The sequence below is a fragment of the Heterocephalus glaber genome, unplaced genomic scaffold (genome assembly GCF_053883595.1).
Source record: "Heterocephalus glaber isolate CG9 unplaced genomic scaffold, H.glaber_assembly_v1.0 deba00001481, whole genome shotgun sequence".
Lineage (NCBI taxonomy): Eukaryota > Metazoa > Chordata > Mammalia > Rodentia > Bathyergidae > Heterocephalus > Heterocephalus glaber.
In genome coordinates this window covers 16,053,730-16,073,253 of record NW_028258317.1, presented here as the reverse complement: position 1 = coordinate 16,073,253, position 19,524 = coordinate 16,053,730, and the positions used below count along the sequence as shown (strand labels likewise).

The 19,524-nt window shown below is 39.8% G+C and overlaps 1 protein-coding gene across 5 annotated transcripts in view; it reads right to left on the bottom strand.

The window, feature by feature from the left end:
* Iars1 (isoleucyl-tRNA synthetase 1) overlaps positions 1-19,524 on the bottom strand; it is an 81,855-nt gene that overhangs the window by 10,162 nt on the left and 52,169 nt on the right. For 3 of the 5 annotated variants that reach the window (XM_004870087.4, XM_004870085.4, XM_004870086.4), the window contains 9 exons: positions 18,572-18,649; positions 17,508-17,629; positions 16,966-17,068; positions 16,637-16,720; positions 15,025-15,199; positions 12,565-12,677; positions 10,850-10,945; positions 9,431-9,607; positions 8,508-8,613 (listed from right to left, as the gene is read on the bottom strand). In XM_004870087.4, the coding sequence (XP_004870144.2) occupies positions 8,508-8,613; positions 9,431-9,607; positions 10,850-10,945; positions 12,565-12,677; positions 15,025-15,199; positions 16,637-16,720; positions 16,966-17,068; positions 17,508-17,629; positions 18,572-18,649 (1,054 nt within the window). The other 2 variants (XM_021248481.2, XM_004870088.3) reach the window with 2 other exon arrangements.

The window sequence follows — 19,524 nt, the reverse complement described above, 5'->3', positions numbered from 1 at the left end:
TTTTAATCCAACTATACTTTTATAAACCTGTAAGTTTTACATTTTAATATCTGGCATATGATTAGCATTTCAGAATGAAAGGCAGAACATATGCTTCTGTCTCTACATTTATGTATGTATAGGTAAGTTGCACATGTATGATACTTTCCTGCCTCTAGATGATATTGCACAGTTTGTGAAAGAGATTTACCTCATTGGCTTTTAAAAAACACAATATAAATTAAGTGTTCTCTCTAAATGTAAAAACTAGTAGGTAATCTCTGGTAAATATAAATGTTGTTTTAGTAAACAGGCATGCCCTCAAAAGTCAGCATTACCCATAATGCAGACACAGAACCTTAAATCCCACCTGGGTGTACTAGCCAAGTTGGTTTATGTTATCTCAGTGGGGTATAAAAGATGACAGAATTAGGAGCTCAACCCCAGAACATGCAAGTGAAGTGCAGTGTCCATACTTCCTGTGCATCAAGCACAGCAGTGAAATAACAAAAGTACCCATTATTTAACCTCTGAAACAGAGATGGCCAAAGTAAGGTTTTCTGCTCTTGGCTTATTACAGAAGAAATATTTGGGTATGTTAGCAAACATGTCCTCTGCCACACTTAAAAACTGTATTAAGAAGAAGCACATGCTTTTAGAACTCATGATACAGAATGAGAGGTGAAGAGTTAAAACAAGAAATAATAAGGATACTCTATGTGCAAGGAAAGACCTGGTTTTATCTAAAAGTAGAATGAATGATTGATCTACAATGGAATAAAAGATATAGGACAAAACTAAACAGGTCTAAGAAAGTTGCAATGTTTATGAAAGAGGAATCCCTGGCACCCCCAGTGATGAAGATGCCCCCCAGGGCCTTTGCACTGAGGTACATCCCCAGTCCATTTGAGACAGGGTCTCACTAAGTCACTAAAGTTTCCTAGGCTGGCCTCCAACATAAAATCGTCCTGCCTCAGCCTCCCAGAGTGCTGGGATTCAGGGTATGTGTCACCATGCCTGGCTGAGGAATCTTGAAAAGGGAATTTTATGTGTTGGAAAGCTGGCTAATATGCATTTATTTATACATTAATAATGGATTTAGGATGCAGCTTAGTATGAAGGCTGTGGGTTCAATGCGCAGTACTGCAAAACAAAAGCAACTAAGTCTGTCCTACAACTGTGTAACGGTTCTGAATCTTCTTTAAAGTATTTTAACTATCACTCAGGTTAACGACTGTCATTTCAGTGAACTGCAATCCTATTTAGTCAAGTGCCTTAAACCTTTGATGATTTTACTAACTTCCCCAAATCATACTCTAAATAAATTATCTTTTTGACCTTGAACTAACATTAAGAAATACTTTATCAAAATAAATTCTTCTCTTTCCTTATAGAAACAGTAAACTAATCAGATCTCTTACATAAAATCTGCACAAAAAGCATGGTCAAATAAATGTTTAACCATCTTTCAGTTACACTTGCATGACAGCAGTAATGTGTTCCAGAAATTGTACACAATTCCTAAAAATTTGATAGTCCTGGTAGTACAACATTAAGTCGTAATTCTAGTTATCCCCTTAAAATACTGTACGCCACAGAAGCCACTGAATTTCCTTGCCAACTGCATTCCTATTATGAGATTTCAACAGATCTTTAACCATGGTCATTTTAAGTCTTGCCATCCACCAACAATTGTTTTGGTTTAGTTTCATCTTTGAGGAGATACATGGAAAGGACTCTGACAAATGCACATTTCTGATAACTTTTAAGATCATACCAGTGGATTGGGTAATGATTCCAGAAGGTTTAACTGGTTCATAAAACTGCAAACCCAGTATGGAGCAGAACAAAAATTACTTGAACATCAAGGAAATGCCTGGACAAACTTTCAGGTACAAGTCATCTAGTACTGAAACCATATGAATATGCAATCTGAATAAACTGTCAGACCAACTTGAGTCGAATCACCTATGATAACCTACTGACAAAGTAGTGCTAATAAGCACCTGATTAGGAAAAACCAAATTGGTTCTGAAAGGATATAAATTTAATGTTAAGTGTGGACTCAGGGAGGACCTAATGGGTCACCAGATCCTTCCTTTATCCTTAAATAAGCTGTGATGATTAACAGCTCTGCCCATGATTCATCACGGAACAGGTAAATTATACAAATTATGAATAAATACTGGTAGGTGACTTCTAAAATTGATGAAGTGGTTGCTAACCAATGTTTGGTTTGCCAAACCTGAAATGTTGGGAAGATAAACCTTTAGGTAGTACATTTCCACCACCAGATGATGGGTCACTTGAACATTTATAGATTTCCCATTCCATCTTATTAAAGGTATGTCAGTACGTTCCTGTAAGTTTGCAGGTACTGTGGTTAGAGAGAAACTTTCCAGTGTAGGAATCTGATGCTAATAACATTAGCTAAGACTATTAGAAAATGTGTTTTCTTTATGAGCATCCCTGGAGCAATCTCCAGCAACTGAAAAACACATTTTACTGAATGTTATAAAGTAGTTATAGGGAGTGTTACGAACAAGTGTTGGGTTTGTGGGCTAATGCCAAAAGGCAAATGAGACAATTCCATTAATACCAGTACTTGTGTTCCTGATGACAGTGGCCCACATTCTCCAAAGGTATAAGAAGCTGTTCTTTTTTTTTTTCCCCAGTACCAGGGATCAAACTTAGGACCTTGCGCTTGTGAGGCAGGTGCGGTGCCACTGAGCTAAATCCTGGGCCTGTAAGAAGCTATTCTTGATGTTCTACTCATCACTACTACTTACTTACCTATAGTTGCAGAACTAGTAACGACAATTAATAACTTAGCGGCTACAAAACAGAGAAAGCCTGAGTGATGCCTGCCAAGAGTTATGTATTAGGCTTCCAAGCACCATGCATCCCAAGATATGGGGAATATCTAGGTGGGTCCAAGCAATTGCTTATATAATGTCACCAGTAAGGTTCTTTCCCACCAAATGTGATTATAAACCTATTCATCATGCTATAAAGGAGCCCTCCAAAAAGTAACTTTCCTACTGGACCAAAGAAGCTACAGTGAGGTATGTGCAGACAAGTTTAACTAATCTATGCATAAAAGACACCTTTTGTCAATTCCTAAAGCCCTATTTTGGGTCTGTGGAGTATTTGCTTTTTCTGTTCTGTCTTCCCACTGGCTTGGCTCTTGCTGTTCGGTCTGGCTCACTCCTGCCTCCCAAATAGCATTTCCTACACTCAGAGGCCCAAAGGCTCAACAACCCAAATTAGAACCAACTGTGAAACAGACGAAGATAAACTAGATTCCACTGAGAAGAAGTTCCACTGGGGATCCTGAGGGCTCATTCTTGGCAGTACTGGGTTTTGAAATAAATCCATAAATTAGGTAAAATCTTGCATTCTGTAGCCAACCAGACCTTTCAAGGATTCTCATGGGTAGAAGCCATGCTTCAAAAGGTAGATAATAACGTGTTCAATAAAAGCACCTAAGAGAACATCATGCAGCTTTATATTTCCTTTGTTCATGAGGTTGGCTTGTGGATGGTGTGAAAAAAACCTGAATATTTTATGTACCTTTGCTTGGTTTTGATATTATAGGATGTAATTACAAAGGTAATTTATATAGCTGTTGGTGTACACACTGGCACCAAACACGTTCAGAAAAGTTTCTCATGGGGAAATAAACCCATGATGTGTTTACAGGAGCAGCTAATGGTTTTCAGGAATCTTAAGTGGTATGGAGTAAAGCTGGGGTATTCTAAAGTTTTGCATTTTTATGTTTCTTCTACTAGGTTTCCAGGTTACTACAATTTATATTACCAGGCTAATTACAAAACCAAACAGACTTTATATCAGATCATTCTACAGTGAACTGTGGTTTTTTTTTTTTCCCTAGTACTGGTGATCAAACTCGGGACACTGCGCTTGTGAGGCAGGTGCAGCACCACTGAGCTAAATCCCTGGCCCGAACTGTGGTTTTTTGAATAGCAATCACTTCCCCAGAAAAGACTGACTGATTAGACTCAAATATTGTTGAACTGTCTATAGACAATACATTGCCCCAAGTGTCATTTCTTTGATTTTGGTCTCTTTATATTACCCTCTTTTTTTTTTTTGGTACTGGGGATTGAACAACTTGGGTCCTTGCGCTTGCGAGGCAGGCGGCGGAACCACTGAGCTAAATCCCCGGCTCTTTATATTACCCTCTTGAGAGTCTTCATAACAGGTTCCCTAGTGTGCCACATGCTCTCAAGAGTCTAAAATGTATCTATGTAGCCCTACAAGCAAAAAAAGAAAACTGGGGATAAATCTCACTATACATAAGCCACCAACATTCTTTATGAAAATGATTACCAAAAAAAAAAGTGAAACAATTCAATATTCAAAAAACAATCACAGAAATCTCTGTGATTAATTAAAGGATGCCCAATGAGGTGGTGCATGCCTATAATCCCAGCACATGGGAGGCTGAGGCAGGAGGATCACCATGAGTCCGAGCCCAGCCTGAACTACATGGTTGGAAAAAAAAAAGACTAAACAATTGTAAGTTTAGAACAGTTGAAACAGAAAAAGCATTTGATAAATTCAATACCCACTCATGATAGAAAGAATCCTCAGAAGGCTGGGGTGTAGCTTACTGGTAGGGCACTTGCCTAGCATGTGCAAAGCTCTGAGTAACACAAAATAAAATACTCTAGGAAAATGGGAAGTGATACCTAGACCACTGATACACAGTATAATTACTGACATTAAAACTTAGCCCTTCCATGTTTTTGTTTTATTTTTCTTAGCTTCCTGTGGGTTATTTGTTCATATTTTAGAACTCCATTTTTTGTTTTTAGTTTAGTTTTGTTTTTTTTTTTTGCAGTACCAGAGATCAAACTCAGTACCTTGCACTTGCGATGCAGGTGTGGTGCCACTGAGCTAAATCCCTACCCTTTTTAGTATTTTTATATATATCCTTTGGTATTTTTTTTAAACTGGTTCCTCTTATAGTACCTTACATATATGAGGTATGATAGAAAACTTTAGCAAATGTTTAAATGTATAAAAAAGTTTACTACACTAAAAGACATGACCATTAATACTCCTCAAAATACTCCCTCTTGCGTCTGACACACTTATCCCAACCTTATTGACATTTTCCCAAGCAGTTCAGGAAGTCCTCATTTGTGATTGTCTTTAGTTGTGGTGTTGTGGCTGCCTGATGTCCTGAATTGATTCAAAAATTTTAACTTATGGTCGTTTTGACTTTGGGAAGGGTCAGAAGTGGGGTGGTCCCAGATCTGGTGAATGAGTGGGATGAGGACACAGTGTAATGTTTTCACAAGCCTGCCTTTCTTTTGGATGGTACTTGGTAGCAGCATTCATGGTTATTTTTGATGACAGCTTAGAAAGACACAAAAGACTTCCAGAACTGCTTCAGAAAGTGGCAAGAATGACAGTATTAGTGAGTTTGAAATGAGGGTATGATGAGGGGAATTAATGGCAATGTGTCTCTTACTGCAATAATTTTTAAAAACTTAAATACACACTGTATTTTTTGATTAGCCCCTATATATAATTTGCTGTAGTCCATTGATATTAACATTTTGGCAAGATTGTGAGAAATGTAGAAACAACTTCCCTCTTCTCCATTTACATTTGTTTAAAATATGTATCGTATATACAGTGATATAACTGATATTATTGTGTTTTCTACAACCACGGAACATAGTTTAGAAAATTCAAAAGGAAGGAATTTACCAATATTTTGATGCTATTATTCTTCCCTCTTTTTGTTTATGGATTTTGTCACTTTCCTTTTGTGTTAAGAACTTCCTATAGCCATCGTTTTAGGATTGGTTTGCTAGCAACAAATTCTTTCAGTCTTCCTTTTTTGTGAATGTCTTGATCATCATCCTGAGGGTTTTCTGCTTGGCAGAGAATTCTAGATAGACAGAATTTTTCTTTTAGCTCTTGTAATTTCTGGTGAGAAATCCTGTATGCTGTGAATTGCTTCTCTTTTATGAGTTAGGTATTGTTTCTTTCTTAGTGCTTTCCAGATAATTTTCTTGGTTTTTATTTTCTAGAAGTATGCCTCTAATGTGTTTTGAAGTGAGTTCTGGTTTATTCAGTTTGGCTTTCACTTAGTAGACCCATCTGGCTGCTGTTACAAAATAACCAGACTAGGTAGCTTATAAACAGTAGAAATTTATTTCTCACAGTTTTGAATAGTGAGAAGTCCAAGATCAAGATGCCAGCAGATTTGGTGTCTGCTGTGGGGCCCATTTCATGGCTTGTAGGCTGCATCTTGCTGTGTCTTCATATGGCGGAAGGGGTGATTGGGTGTCTGGGGTCTCTTTTATAATGGTATACCTTTTATTTGTGAGGGCTCTACTTTCATATCCTAATCACCTCCCAGAGGTCCTACCACCTACTACTATCACCACTAGGGGTAAAATTTTGTCCTGTGGGGCCGGGATTTAGTTCAGTGGTTTCGCCTCCTGCTACGCAAGCACAAGAACTGGAGTTCGATCCCCGGTAACAAAAAAAACCCCAAAAAACCCCCCACACTATCCCTCTTATAGGGCTGGGGATTTAGCTCAGTGGTTTCACTGCCTGCTGCGCAAGCGCAAGGACCCAAGTTTGATCCCTGGTACCAAAAAAGAAAATGTCATTTAAAAATATTACACAAGCTGGGGATTTAGCTTACTGGTTCTGATGCCTGCCCTGCAAGCGCAAGGACCCGAGTTCAATCTCTGGCACCAAAAAGACCAAAAAAACAAACAAAAAATTTTTTTAAAAGTTTAAAAAAAAATATAGGGCTGGAGATTTAGCTCAGTGGTTTCGCTGCCTGCTGCGCAAGCGCAAGGACCTGAGTTCAATCCCCAGTACCAAAAAAAAAAAAAGTTTTCAAAAAATTTTGCCCTATGACTTTGGAGTGAAGACAGGAGAACAAACATTCAGGCCATAGCACTCAGTTTATTGAATCTGTAGGGTTATATGGTTTGGTGACTTTAGAAGGTTTTTGGCATTATTTCTTTGAGTGGCAAGAATGTTAACTTTTTGTTCTTTGATCTATAGGCCCTTGCTATTCCTATTTCCAACTCTCGGTTGTTCAGAATGGGTAATTTCTATCTTCTGGCTCTCATTCTTTCGTTTCTCTTCTCTTATGCTGCTCAGCCTATCCACTGAGCTTTTAAAATTTTAGTTACTTTTTTTGTTTTTAATACCGGGGATCGAACTCAGGACCTCACACTTGCCAGGCATCCCCAGCCCTTAGTTACATTATTTTAGTTCTGAAATGTCTGATTCTTCTTTATAGCTTCTATTTCTTTTCTAAGGCTTTGCATTTTTCATTTATTACTGATTCCCGAAACATGTACCACGCTTGCTGTAAACTGTCAGATAATTTTAATATTTGTCATCATATTTGCATCTATTGATTATCCCTTTTCACATTAGTGGAGGAAAGGGAGCTACGGCCTAGTTACTTTCAGGTGGGAAGTCCAGATTCACTATCGGCCTGCATTTAAAACAAGGTCCAGACTTCTTGGTCCTGGTGGGGTGGCAGGGCAGAGCATTCTCACTTTCTTCTAGGCCTCCACCAATAGCTCCCTGGCCAGGAAAAGTAGTGCCTCTTTACTGTTCCCCATGTGGGCCTCACTGACACCTCAGTGCTATGTGGCCTCATTGCTGCCGTGTAGTCGTGAGGGGGAGGATGCTTTATTACTGCCCAATGGGAATGGAAGTACAAGCTGTCCATGTTGCCACCACTATAGGGAGAAGGACTCATTACCATTTGGATGAAACTCCCAGCTTCCTATTCAATCTTCTCTGATATTATCATGGCAGTGGTGGAGCCTGAGGAGTCTAAGCCAGGCAAAAGCTGAACTAGGGCTTTCTGCGTGGCCTTTGCTCAAGTGAGTGGTGGTGGGGCCACAGCTTTTTCTATGGTGTAGGTCTACAGTAGACCAATTATCGTCTAATACTTTCTCTTTTGGAGATGGAGATGTGCATAGCTCAGTGGTAGAGCACCTGCCTAGCATATGCAAGGCCATGGGTTCAATTACCAGCAATGGGGAAAAAAAGGTATTTGTCTTGCTAGGTTGTCCATATTCTGATTCTTTGTCTAGTGAAAGCAGGATTTTGTTGGGGCTTTTATTTGGTTGGCAGTTGTTGGCATTTCTAGATTGGTGGCTTAAGTTCCAGGTTTGGGACAAGTAATGCATAAAAATAAAGTCCAGGGAACTCACTATCATTAAGTAACTTGGTTTCAAGGTTCCCAGCTGGTCTGTTCTTCTCCTTCTACCTTTCAGAGTTTTCTTGTTTGTTTTTGTATTTATACAGGGTACTTAGATATACTCAGTGGAGAAAAAGGAAGCATGTCTACTCCATCTTCCCCCAAGTGCACATCCCTTATTTAATGGGTTCATTTTGATGACAATTAAAAAAAAAGTCATCCAGTTTTATCATACTTTGTAAAAGGAAAGAGTTCCAGAAGTGTAAAACATGCCACACAAGCTATGGAATTTCTTTACTCTTACCTTGTTCCCTACCATTTGCACAGATGTGAAGATTGACATAGGCACAAGCAGGACCAGGAGTGGACAACCCTCTGGTGAACGTAATTTCTAGGTCAGACCCCTTTAACTGAAGGAGAACATATAATTAGCTTCAGTGTCCGACTGCAGTGTGCAAGCCATCAAGTAACACAGACTGCTTCTTAGAACAAAAGCTCTTAAATGTCAAGAGCTACAATTTATGTCTCCATTTTCTCTCCTTGTTCCTTTTCTGATTATATAATATACGCTAATTTTCAAAGTAAAATAAGTAATATACAAAATAGAAGATGAAACTACAATGAATTATGCCCTACTGAAAGGAAAAATAGCCACGTTCAGCACCTCCTTGTCTGTCTTTTTGACTCACATAAAGTAGGAATGAGACAAGGAGAACATGATTGAATCAATAATTGATATATGTCACAAATGACCTAATCGTAAATTACGGGCCAGTATGTTCCATGTCTTGGTATCAGACCATCATAGTAATCTAAAATTCCCAGACCTAACAAAAAGAAGTGCAACGACAATCTTATATACAACATACTCTGATAAAAGTTAAATGTTTTTCAAGCCAACTGTTGTTTAGTATTAATACTTACCAAAATTCACCAGCTCCACTTTTTTAGGTTTAGGCAAAAATAGACCCATAGAGTCATTTCATTTCCTGGTAAATCTCACATCCCCTCTTGGCTCTTCCCCAGGAGGACTGCTGTGAGAGCATGTTGGGTGGCCTTCTCCCCTTTACCTCTTCTAGATTCCTCTCCCAGCACCACCCAGAGCAGTACTGCAGGACTAAGCATTCTACCACTCTCTACTGGGGGCCAGAATATCAAGATGTGACTATGTAAGCTTAAAAAAACAAGTCTGAAATCATTTAGTAGTCTAGAAGACCTTAGACTTACCTGTGTTTTTTCTTCAATAAGGATTTTTTCTGATGTAGAAACTGGATATGGTTTCAAGGGAGCCTTTATGGTGGCACATATGAACTCTGTGTGGCTTTCAATAACATTATTCAGATACATTTCCTCAGATTTTGCATTATAATACACTGTTATTTCATCAGTGGGAACCAGATTACACTGCAAGCACATATAGAGAAATGTGAAAAGGGAAGCACATTTGTTAGGTACTGTTGAATAAGGATGGTGAGGACAAGTGGATGGATCTCTTGCAATAGGGAAGGGGGTCCATGCGAACAAGCATGATGGGTGAGAGGAGGGGAAGGGGAAATAAGTAGAACAGAAATATGCCACGTTAAGAACCTAATAATCTCAATGAATGGAAACATTATGGCCCATTACATGAACTACGATTAATAATATCAGTAAGAATTAAAATCTGGATAGGGGAGTTAGAGGAGGAGGGAGGGAGGAAGGGGGAATAGAAGAAGAAGGGGAAGAAAAAGAAGAAACAAGCTGTAGTATGTGCATGTAAAGATGATTGTAAACTACATGTACTAATAAAAATTCTAAAAATTAAAAGTAAACAATCGAGTATAAACCATTAAAAAAAAACAAAAACAAAAAAACAAAAGGACTGGTGATTCCTTGCTCAGTCGTTATGGAAGGGCATGCCTGCTCAGCTGCCGGTGTGATCTACAAGACCAACTGCACCGACAGTGCTCTTCTGCCCATGCTATGGTGGGAAGGGTACATGTCATTCCTTAGCAACATCAGCCCCTCGTGAATGCTGAAACAGAATGACCTAGAACCCACTTACAAAGCTCTAAACTGGGACACAGCGCACAAGCACCCTTTTCATCAGCAGGAGTGGCCTCCTCAGACTCTGGCCCATAGAACCCAGATGCCTGGCCTGGGAAGGAGGATGTGTAGGAGCTCTCCTTGCTGTCAAAGCCTCCTCAGAGTGAGCGCTTCCTGGCACCCTCACCTGTGTGCCTTCCTCAGCTCCCTAATGAGGAAAAACCACCCCATTCTGTCCAGATTCAGAGATCTCTCCCCTGAGCTAGAAGCCCTTCCACCCTGATTACACTGCCACCCCTGGTTACCTTATGCACCAGTCAGAGAACTAACTATCCTGTGATGATCCCTCTTGCCAGAGGGAACCGAAAAAGGATGGAATGATGCATAGGTTGCCTGAAAGATTTTAGAGAAACAAAAAGAGCCACAACCAACTTGGGAATAAGAAAGTAAAAAAGTCAAGGGGCCTGTGTTCCCTGCAGGGCACAATCTGGATGGACAATGTAATGGGGATCATAATGAATCACTACGACTAATATTACCTGCCTCTTCTGTCCTCCCCAACAACTGAAACAAAACAAACAAATACTGAACCACAGCTTGCTCTTCAACTAACAAACTGACCTTCTTGCGAAGTTTCTGGATGCGATTGATAACTTCCCGAGCCATTCCTTCATCCACCATTGACTGGTCGGGGGTGACATCTAAGAGAACCAAAGCCTACAGGAGGGAGAGTGCACATGATGACACTCATACCAGGAACAGCGCTGCCTTCAAACCCAGCAAAAAGCTATGTAGAACTAGGTTCAGTCAAGTCTATAATCCAACACTATTTATTCACTTTACCGAGCAAAGGAAATACACTTAATTTAGTTTATCACTTAGGTACATCTTTGTAACCAGTTATTCTCCACCTCTGGAGAAAGACACAGCCTTTTCTTGGTAGGGTGCTTCTCACGGCAGCCCTAACACCCCTTTCATGCACCCTCTCATGACTCTCTTTTGACCATCTAATAAATAGCATCAACTCTTCAAATAATTAAGATCAATAATCATGTGACTCTCCATGAGCAGCAAACTTTCCATACCACAAGAGTGGACCAAAGGGCTCAAAACAGCCAACTAAATGTAATTTTATTATTCCATGACCTATTCTGATTTTCTGATTTGTCACTATGATTCCTGACACAGAATTTTAGAACAGACCCAATATTTTAAATGTGAGAGTTTAAACTGTCATCTTTTTATTAATCTTATTAACTATTCTATCTCATCTGAAGGTTGTTGACTATGTTGGATAGTAACATCATTACTTCTATTATAGAGCACATTATAGGGTGAAATGTACTCTACCAGATCCTCGTATATTAGGCATTATCCCCATTTTCTTTTGAGGAAACCTGACTGGAGAAGTTATCCAACTGCCGCACTTCAGAAAGCAAAAGAGGCACAGGGGGAAATGCATGAGAAGCCCAAAATTCCACTTGGGGCGGGGAGGGAAGGTGCACAATAGCTCACAACATGTGAATCATGTCAAGAAACTCAGAAGCATCACAAGATGACATTTCTTTAAGAACCAACAACTTTTAGGCTCCAGACATGTGCTGTAAGCAGGAAGGACTGACCACTCTAACTGTAAACCTCTTCCCTGCCTACCTTACTATGTCTCCTTTGAACCCTTGCCACTACTCATGGGGAGTTCTGTAGATACCTAACTCAAGTCCCTGTGCAGCCCTTTTACCAAGATGCTGTTCCACACCCCCTTGTACATTACAGGTTAAGTACAGTGGGACTCCCAACAGTGCCCCTGATCCCACATGGAAGATCTTCCTGCTTGGAGAAGTCTGGTCAGGACCAGAGAGAGATCTCTGTTTCATCTTGAGAAAAATACTGACCTCAGAATCCAAAAAGGCCTGTATATTCTCTTTATAAAGCCTTGGCAATGACTACACACCCACCCCAACTTTGAGATAGGGGCTTCCCTGAACTTATTTCTACCCAGTAATTTATCTGACAAAATACTGAGACTTGGCTTACTTTCCTGTGGCCATGACTGATTTATTTCTAGCAGGGTTTATTTTTGTGAGCTCAACACTTAGGATCATCATTCACAGTTAAAAAAAAAAAAAAAAAATCACAAAACGCTCATTTAAATGTTAGTAAAAAAAAACCCACATATGTTAGGGTCTGTCATTGAGAAGTTTAATAAAGCCAATCTAAAATGAGTAACTGATTTATTTTACCTTGGGAAAAGCTGTCAGTATACTTTAGAAAAGCACAGGTAAAATACTTTCTGTTCCCATCTCTCGGCAAGAAACTTCTACAGAACAGATAAATACCTGAGCATTCGAATGTGCTTCAAACTGTGCGGTCCCACCTCTGGTCTGGTCAAAGGTGTACATAAGGCGGATGTCTTCTTCACGCAGTTCGTGGCCTTCCACAACAATGCTCCCTGTGGGAAAGGCCAACTCCATCAGTCCTCCTGATGTGTGTACTGTGTACTGTGCCCCTTCTCAAGGAAATTTCCTAGCAGCAGAACTGCACAAACTACAAGACATCATTTCCCCACATTCCTGTCACTACTGAATAGAAGGACTTGACAAATATTCTTTACCATGCTCCCTTGATGACAGTTAGGTCACCATCAGTGTCTCATTTTATATAAATTCTCAGTTCAAAGTCATCCCTAAGCTAAGCGGAGCACTGAGAGAAAACGAGTCCTCATTTAAACATGGAGTAGATGAAAAAATGAAAACTGAATCTTTAGAGTAAAATTGGCTTTGGTCCACCACTCACTGGTTGTTGTGACCCTGGTGTTCTACTACTACCTGGCTACAGAGTATGGTATAGGAAAAAGGAGACCACGTGCAGAAATGGGCATCATGGCCATCTCAAGCAGGCATAAGAGGGTGTGGACAGCTGCTGATGGCATTCCACACTTTCAGGGAAGCCCAAAGTGTCACTTGTGACTTCTCAGGTTCAACCAATAGGCCTTCATTTTTATTTCAGGTTCCTGTGCTCAGAAAAATGGCTTTCCATCAATACAGAAAAGTCCATTTAGAAATTACAGTTTACAAACTGCAGGATTTCACTTCCAAGTTAGATTTACTGCAGTAATTTCTGATGTATGGCTACCTGGTCAAGAAAACCTAGATTTATGACATGATGGCTGACCAAACATTTGTCTAATTTAACATTCTGAGTTGAGTTGCTAACAGATGACTCAAGTTTTACCTGCTAAACTTGTTTTCTTAATTCTATCTAAAAATCTGGGGAATCTTAGGGATGTCTTTCCCAATTTCTACAACCACTCTTCTGATTCTTGCAGTTTTCAATCTCTCTGCTCTGATACCTCTCAGCTTAGGATTTTCAGCTGTGGAGGAAGCCATAACAATAAACACTTTGTGTCGTAGGATAGCTGCATGATGTCAAATATTAGTCTAGTCATTACAGCTGCAAATTCCAGGGTACCCTGAAACACTCTCTAAAGGGGTGGAGGAAGGGGGTGGTTTCTTTCCTAACCCGGTAGGTTGGGTTAGGTTCACTATTACATGTTCGTATTTACCATAGTCTTTTCCTCCATGGCACTTATCAAAACTGTCATTATTTCCATGAATCCTCAAATGTCAGTCAGCACCATGAGAATAATGACAGTCTTACTGTAGTAATTTTTTTTTTTTTGTACCAGGGATCAAACTCAGGACCTCGCACTTGCCAGGCAGGTGCTGTGCCACTGAGCTACATCCCTGGTGACAAAATCTGTCTTATACAACTGTATATTGAGCTTTTAAGAATATAAAAAAATAACAAAGGAAATGTAATGAAGGAACAAATTCAGCTTTGCTCACATGAGACAGAAGATATGGGTTGTACGTATTTTAGAAAAACTGTGACAAGTTCTACCCACTTCTCCTTAGTAAGATGTTCCTAACCTTTATGCTTTCTTTCCTCAAAAAACACTGCAATCCTTTCTTCTGATTATTTTCCATCTTCATTCTAATGCTTCCAAAAGTCATTCTTTTTCTTTCCACAAGCAATAACCGGATGTTTTGGAGAACAGCATTCCTTGGTCATGAAGCACTGGGGATTCAGTTCCCTCACTAGGAAGGCAAACTGTCCAGGCCAACATTAGCCCTTGTAGAATTCAATAGGAACTTACGGTCCATCCGTCCATCCATCTGATTGATTTCTATCTAGCTATCAAGCCTGAAAGAATCCACTCTACAAAATGCTCACTGTGCAAAAATATTCATTGCAATATTATGTATAGTATTAAAAGACCGGGAACAACACTAATAATAAAAGTGATAAAAACATTATCAAGCACACATACAAAGAAAAATTATCCAACTTCTGGAACAGCACTTCTGAGTATAAATGCATAAAATATTTATAATGAAATCAGTGAAAACACAGAATAAAAAAGTAGGAAAAACTCCTAAAATATATAAAATATAAAAATACAGAAAGACGGGGAGAAAAACCTTAAAATTTGAGTGATCACCATGCCTATATAGCTGGAGTGACAGAAGCTGGCATCTTTACACTGCATCAGCCCATATAAAAATGTGTATTAAGCAGCAGACAGTAGACACCATCTATGTCATATTGGATGTGTGAAGGGCTAGGGATCATTTTTTTTCTCTAAACTGTCAGAATTATTTATAGTCATTTTTGTGAACAGGAAACAGTTTATATTTAAGAAAACGGATTGATGATAAAAGTCCAACAAGATCCTAAATATGCAACAACTCTGGGCCTAAGGACCAGAGTGGCACCCCTGTGTGACAGACACCCACCACTCTTCTGGAACTGCTCCAGCTCTTCACCGTTCAGCTGCTTGATGGCCATCATCACTGCTTTAAAGGCTCCCTTCAGACGCTTTCCCAGGACCATGTGATCTGGCTCTGCCCGTAGCCGAATGCCATACTTGTATTTATCCGTAGACAGTGTAACTTTACGAACATTCAATTCCTAAGGTTAGTGACCAAGAGAAAACAGAAACTTGTGAAATGAAAACATATGTCCATACAAAAACACATGCCCATAAATATCTGCAGCAGCACTACTCAAAATAGCCAAAAAGTAAAAACATCCCCAAACTCCATCGACTGTGAATGGATCAACAAAATACAGTATTTATCCTCACAATGGAGGGGTTTTTTTTGGTACTAGGGATCAAACTCCAGACCTTGCACTTGTGAGGTAGGTGGTGGAACCACCAAGCTAAATCCCCAGCCCTACAAAGGAGTATTATTTGGCATGTATTATGGCGCATATGCCATAGGTTCTCCACTACTTGACTTATGATACAGCTCAGTGGCAGAGCATTTACCTAGAATGCTTGGCACTCTACTACTAAGCTACACCACTAGTCCTCTTATTTGTTTTTAAAACAGCACAGAAGGAAGTTCCTCGAGAGAACACTTGACATTATAGTTTGCCGGGGATTTAGCTCAGTGGTTCCGGTGCCTGCCTCACAAGCGCAAGGTCCCAAGTTCGATCCCCGGTACCAAAAAAAAAAAAAAGACATTATAGTTTAAAATTTAGACCCCCAAACTCTGTTTTTAAAATGTATCAAACATCTATATGCTGGAATATCCACAGAGATATACACACATTTGATTGTGTAAAGAGAAACCTAAATTTCTAACAAGAGAGAAATTAATTAAATTGTGAAGCAACCAAGAAACAAACATCATATATTTATTAAAAATGTATACAAAGGCTGGGTGTGGGTGTAATCCCAGCACTTTGGGAGGCTGAGGCAGAAGAACTGCAAGTTCAAGTCCAGCCTGGGAAATTCAGATTTTTCAAGACGGTCTCAAAAGAAAAAAAAGGGACTGGGAATGTAGCTCAATGGGCCAGGGTTCAATCCACAGGTCTATTAAAAAAAACAAAAACCAGAAATTGACATGCTAGAATACAAAAGTTAAAGATTACATGCCTTATATATGAACAAATCAAAAAGCATGTATATATGTATGTGCACATACAAGTGTGTAGATGTGTAAAATCCCAGGAGCATCTTCCAGAGAGGAAGTGGGACTCCAGCGACAGACAAGGTAGAGAAGAACCCATTTTTTATGGTGCACATGCTATGCCAGCACTTCACCATTGACAGTGTGTGGTCACTTGCTACTGGCATTATTGGTAGGAAGAAAGTTTTTGTGTTAATTACAAGTATAAAAGGTAAATTTACTGATCTTGAAATAGTTTTAAAAGAATTATGATTATATTGTGAAAAGCTAAGATGATACCAAGTAAAATAAAAAGTTTTACAGATGTTTATATTTGTTATATATATACACTGATTTACAAAAGAAAAAGAACTTCATTGAGGAATATTCAAAAGAAAAATCTCAAATAAAAAATCCACCTAGACATAAACAGACAAATTATCTAACTTACCTCAAGGATATACTTCTCCAAGGACCTGATATCATTCAGAGCATCAGGATCTTGATGGATAACCACAATTTCTTTCAAAGGATACTAGGAGGAAAGATGAAATTTCATTAAGTAGCCATTCCTTTAAATGCCAGAAAAATGAAATAATAAATGTTTTTCTGACTCTTAAAGTCTAGACTAAGTAGGCTAAACTAATGCCAAATCATTCATACACTTACTGCAGAAAATAAAAATAAATTCTTCTACTGTTGGAGACTCTATTTATTAAGCTTACCCAAGACAATTATTTAGGTCTGCATGCCTTATAAAATCTAAATAAAACATCAAACCTTTATTGCAATAGTTTTTCGGTCCCGAATCACTCGCCCAAGTTCAATGACAGACTGCATCCTAGACACTGCATTCTCAGTTTTCTTGTCAATCAGTTCCTCTCTGATTGGCAGAGGAAGAAATAGGAGATTAGATTCAAAAGGGGGAAAAACAGGCTTGCTTCAGTGAGGAAGATGGTTAGGCTAAAGAAGGGATGGGGTGGTAAAGCTTCCTGGGCCACTACCTGGGGAAGGATAACACCTGGGCCTACACTAGGGGTGGGGAATGGGGCCACACAATTAGCTCCTCAGGTGTCTCTAAGGGGCGTGTTCACAGCTATGCAAAGGGATTCTATATCCAGCATCCCTCCTGTTGCTTGTCAAAGTAGAGCCCATACTGGAACTTGATAAGCAGCTTACATGAGCTTAGGTGGGAAGACAGGCACAGAGGGGCTGAAGCAGGGAAGGGCCAGCTGTCTCCATTCCTTCCCTGGGAGGTTGGCCTCCACAAGCTCTGGCAATATCCCTTCCCATGGCATAGGTAAAGCTTATTTGATTCCTACCGAACACGAGGCAGCATGAGGTAGTGGATGCTGAGTGTGTCCTTGTCCTGGACGGAAACTGGGTCAATCAGCATCTTTAGATTCTGGTACATCAATTCAGTGAGAAATGGTGTGTAAGGGGCCTGCAGGAGGACACAGGACATTATGTCATTCATATACATACAGCCACCATCAGGTACTTCACTCATGCTGACAAACAGTAATACACATTTTTGAGGGTGACACACAGACACAGGCACGAGGTCACAGATAAGCTCTATGAAAAAAAGCTGACCCCACTCTGAAGCACAGCAGCAGGGCTATAACCAGCAGGACCCAAAATACCTCGATAGACTCTTAGAGGATGTCTGAAAAAACAAGAGCCTCTGACCAAGCATCAGCCATGTCAATATGCAGAGGACTGACTGTCCCAAACCTCAGAACCCTATCTGTAACTGGGGAAAACACCACCTACTTCACAGGGTGCAGGGGGATGAGGTCGAGTATGGCAGACACCAGGTAGAGGATGAGGTAGAAGGCAGATTCTCCTCTTGTGAACGTCACAAGATAAACAGAAGGCTTGCAATATTATACAGGAACAGCAGAACAGGATACAAGGAACTATAGCTGGAGCCTTCTCTTGAATATCATTTAACTAATATTTTAACTGGTAAGAACATGTTGCACAGCAATTGCTTGTACATTTTTCCCTCAATGCTAAGTTGAGAATGTTGTTTGTGATGTATCTGTTCAGTCAGACAGGAGTTCAGGAACCTCCTGGTGACAGTTCTGAGAATCCACATTAAGGCAAGGCATGCCTTAGCTCCAACTACCAATCCTTATCTAGATGTAAGGATGCTGACCGCTACTGCTACTGTGCCACCGGTGACTACAAGAGTCTAGTGTTTCTTAGCCTTTACTTAGCATATGTAAACTGGCAAGATTTCTGAAGAGGATCTAGACACATGAGCCATTTTAAGTGGAAATACAAGGTGGTCTTCTCCATCAAACAGATACAAGTGAGGAAGCTGCAGCACAGGCACAGGAAGCCCACAGGCCAGTTTTAATAGCACAAAGCATCTTACCATCAGTCTGCACAGAGAAAGCAGGACACTAAACAAGGTCTCTAGGGCCATAACACAATCCTCCGTTCCATTTTCACCCTAGTGAATAACAAAGAAACAATATTATACTAGTAAAAATGGGTGTTTATCATAAAAAACCAAAATGTTTATTAAAATGAAGAGATACACAGAAAGCACACAACACACAGATAGGACAAGGAGAAGTGCCACAACATGGCTGTCTAGGTCATGCCATCATGGCGGCCCTGCAGAGAGGCAAGGCAGGCCAACACAGCACCTGTATCTGCCACCCCCTAACCATCTTCCTGTGAGGCCAAGTGGGTGGAAGGTGGCTCAGAAACTGGCAGATGAAGGTAGACTGTGTCCCTGAAGGTGGAAGGTAGAATGGATTTCACATGCAGACACAAACAGTTGCTACTGAAAAACTCTAAACTATCTTTAAGTAAGACTTCTTAATCTCTATAGGGTGGTTTTTCTCCCCCTGTGGTCACACTGGGGACTGAACCCAGAGCCTTCACACTGAGCTACATCCCCATCCCTTTAAAAAATGTTTTATTTTGAGAAAGAGTCTCATTAAGTTGCCCAGGCTGGGCTTGAACTTGAGATCAGCCTGCCCCAACCTCCTAGAGTGCTGGGATTACACACATACACCATCACACCTGGCTTATACTGTTTTTGAAAGTAATCATTGTAGGAAAAACATAAAGATAATTAAAAAAGAAAATCTAACCATAATTAAGTTACCCAAAAAATACAATAAAAACATTTTGGCAGATGCCCCTCTAGATATAGTATATATGTGTATAAATGTGTTTATACTTGAATCAACATTAAATTACAGTTATGTTATTACTAACAGATTTTAAAAGTACCACTAGGTGGTAGGAGCCTCTGCCTGCTCTGCAGTGATGATACTATCCCTTCTCTGTGTTGTCCTTGTTATTTCTGCACAT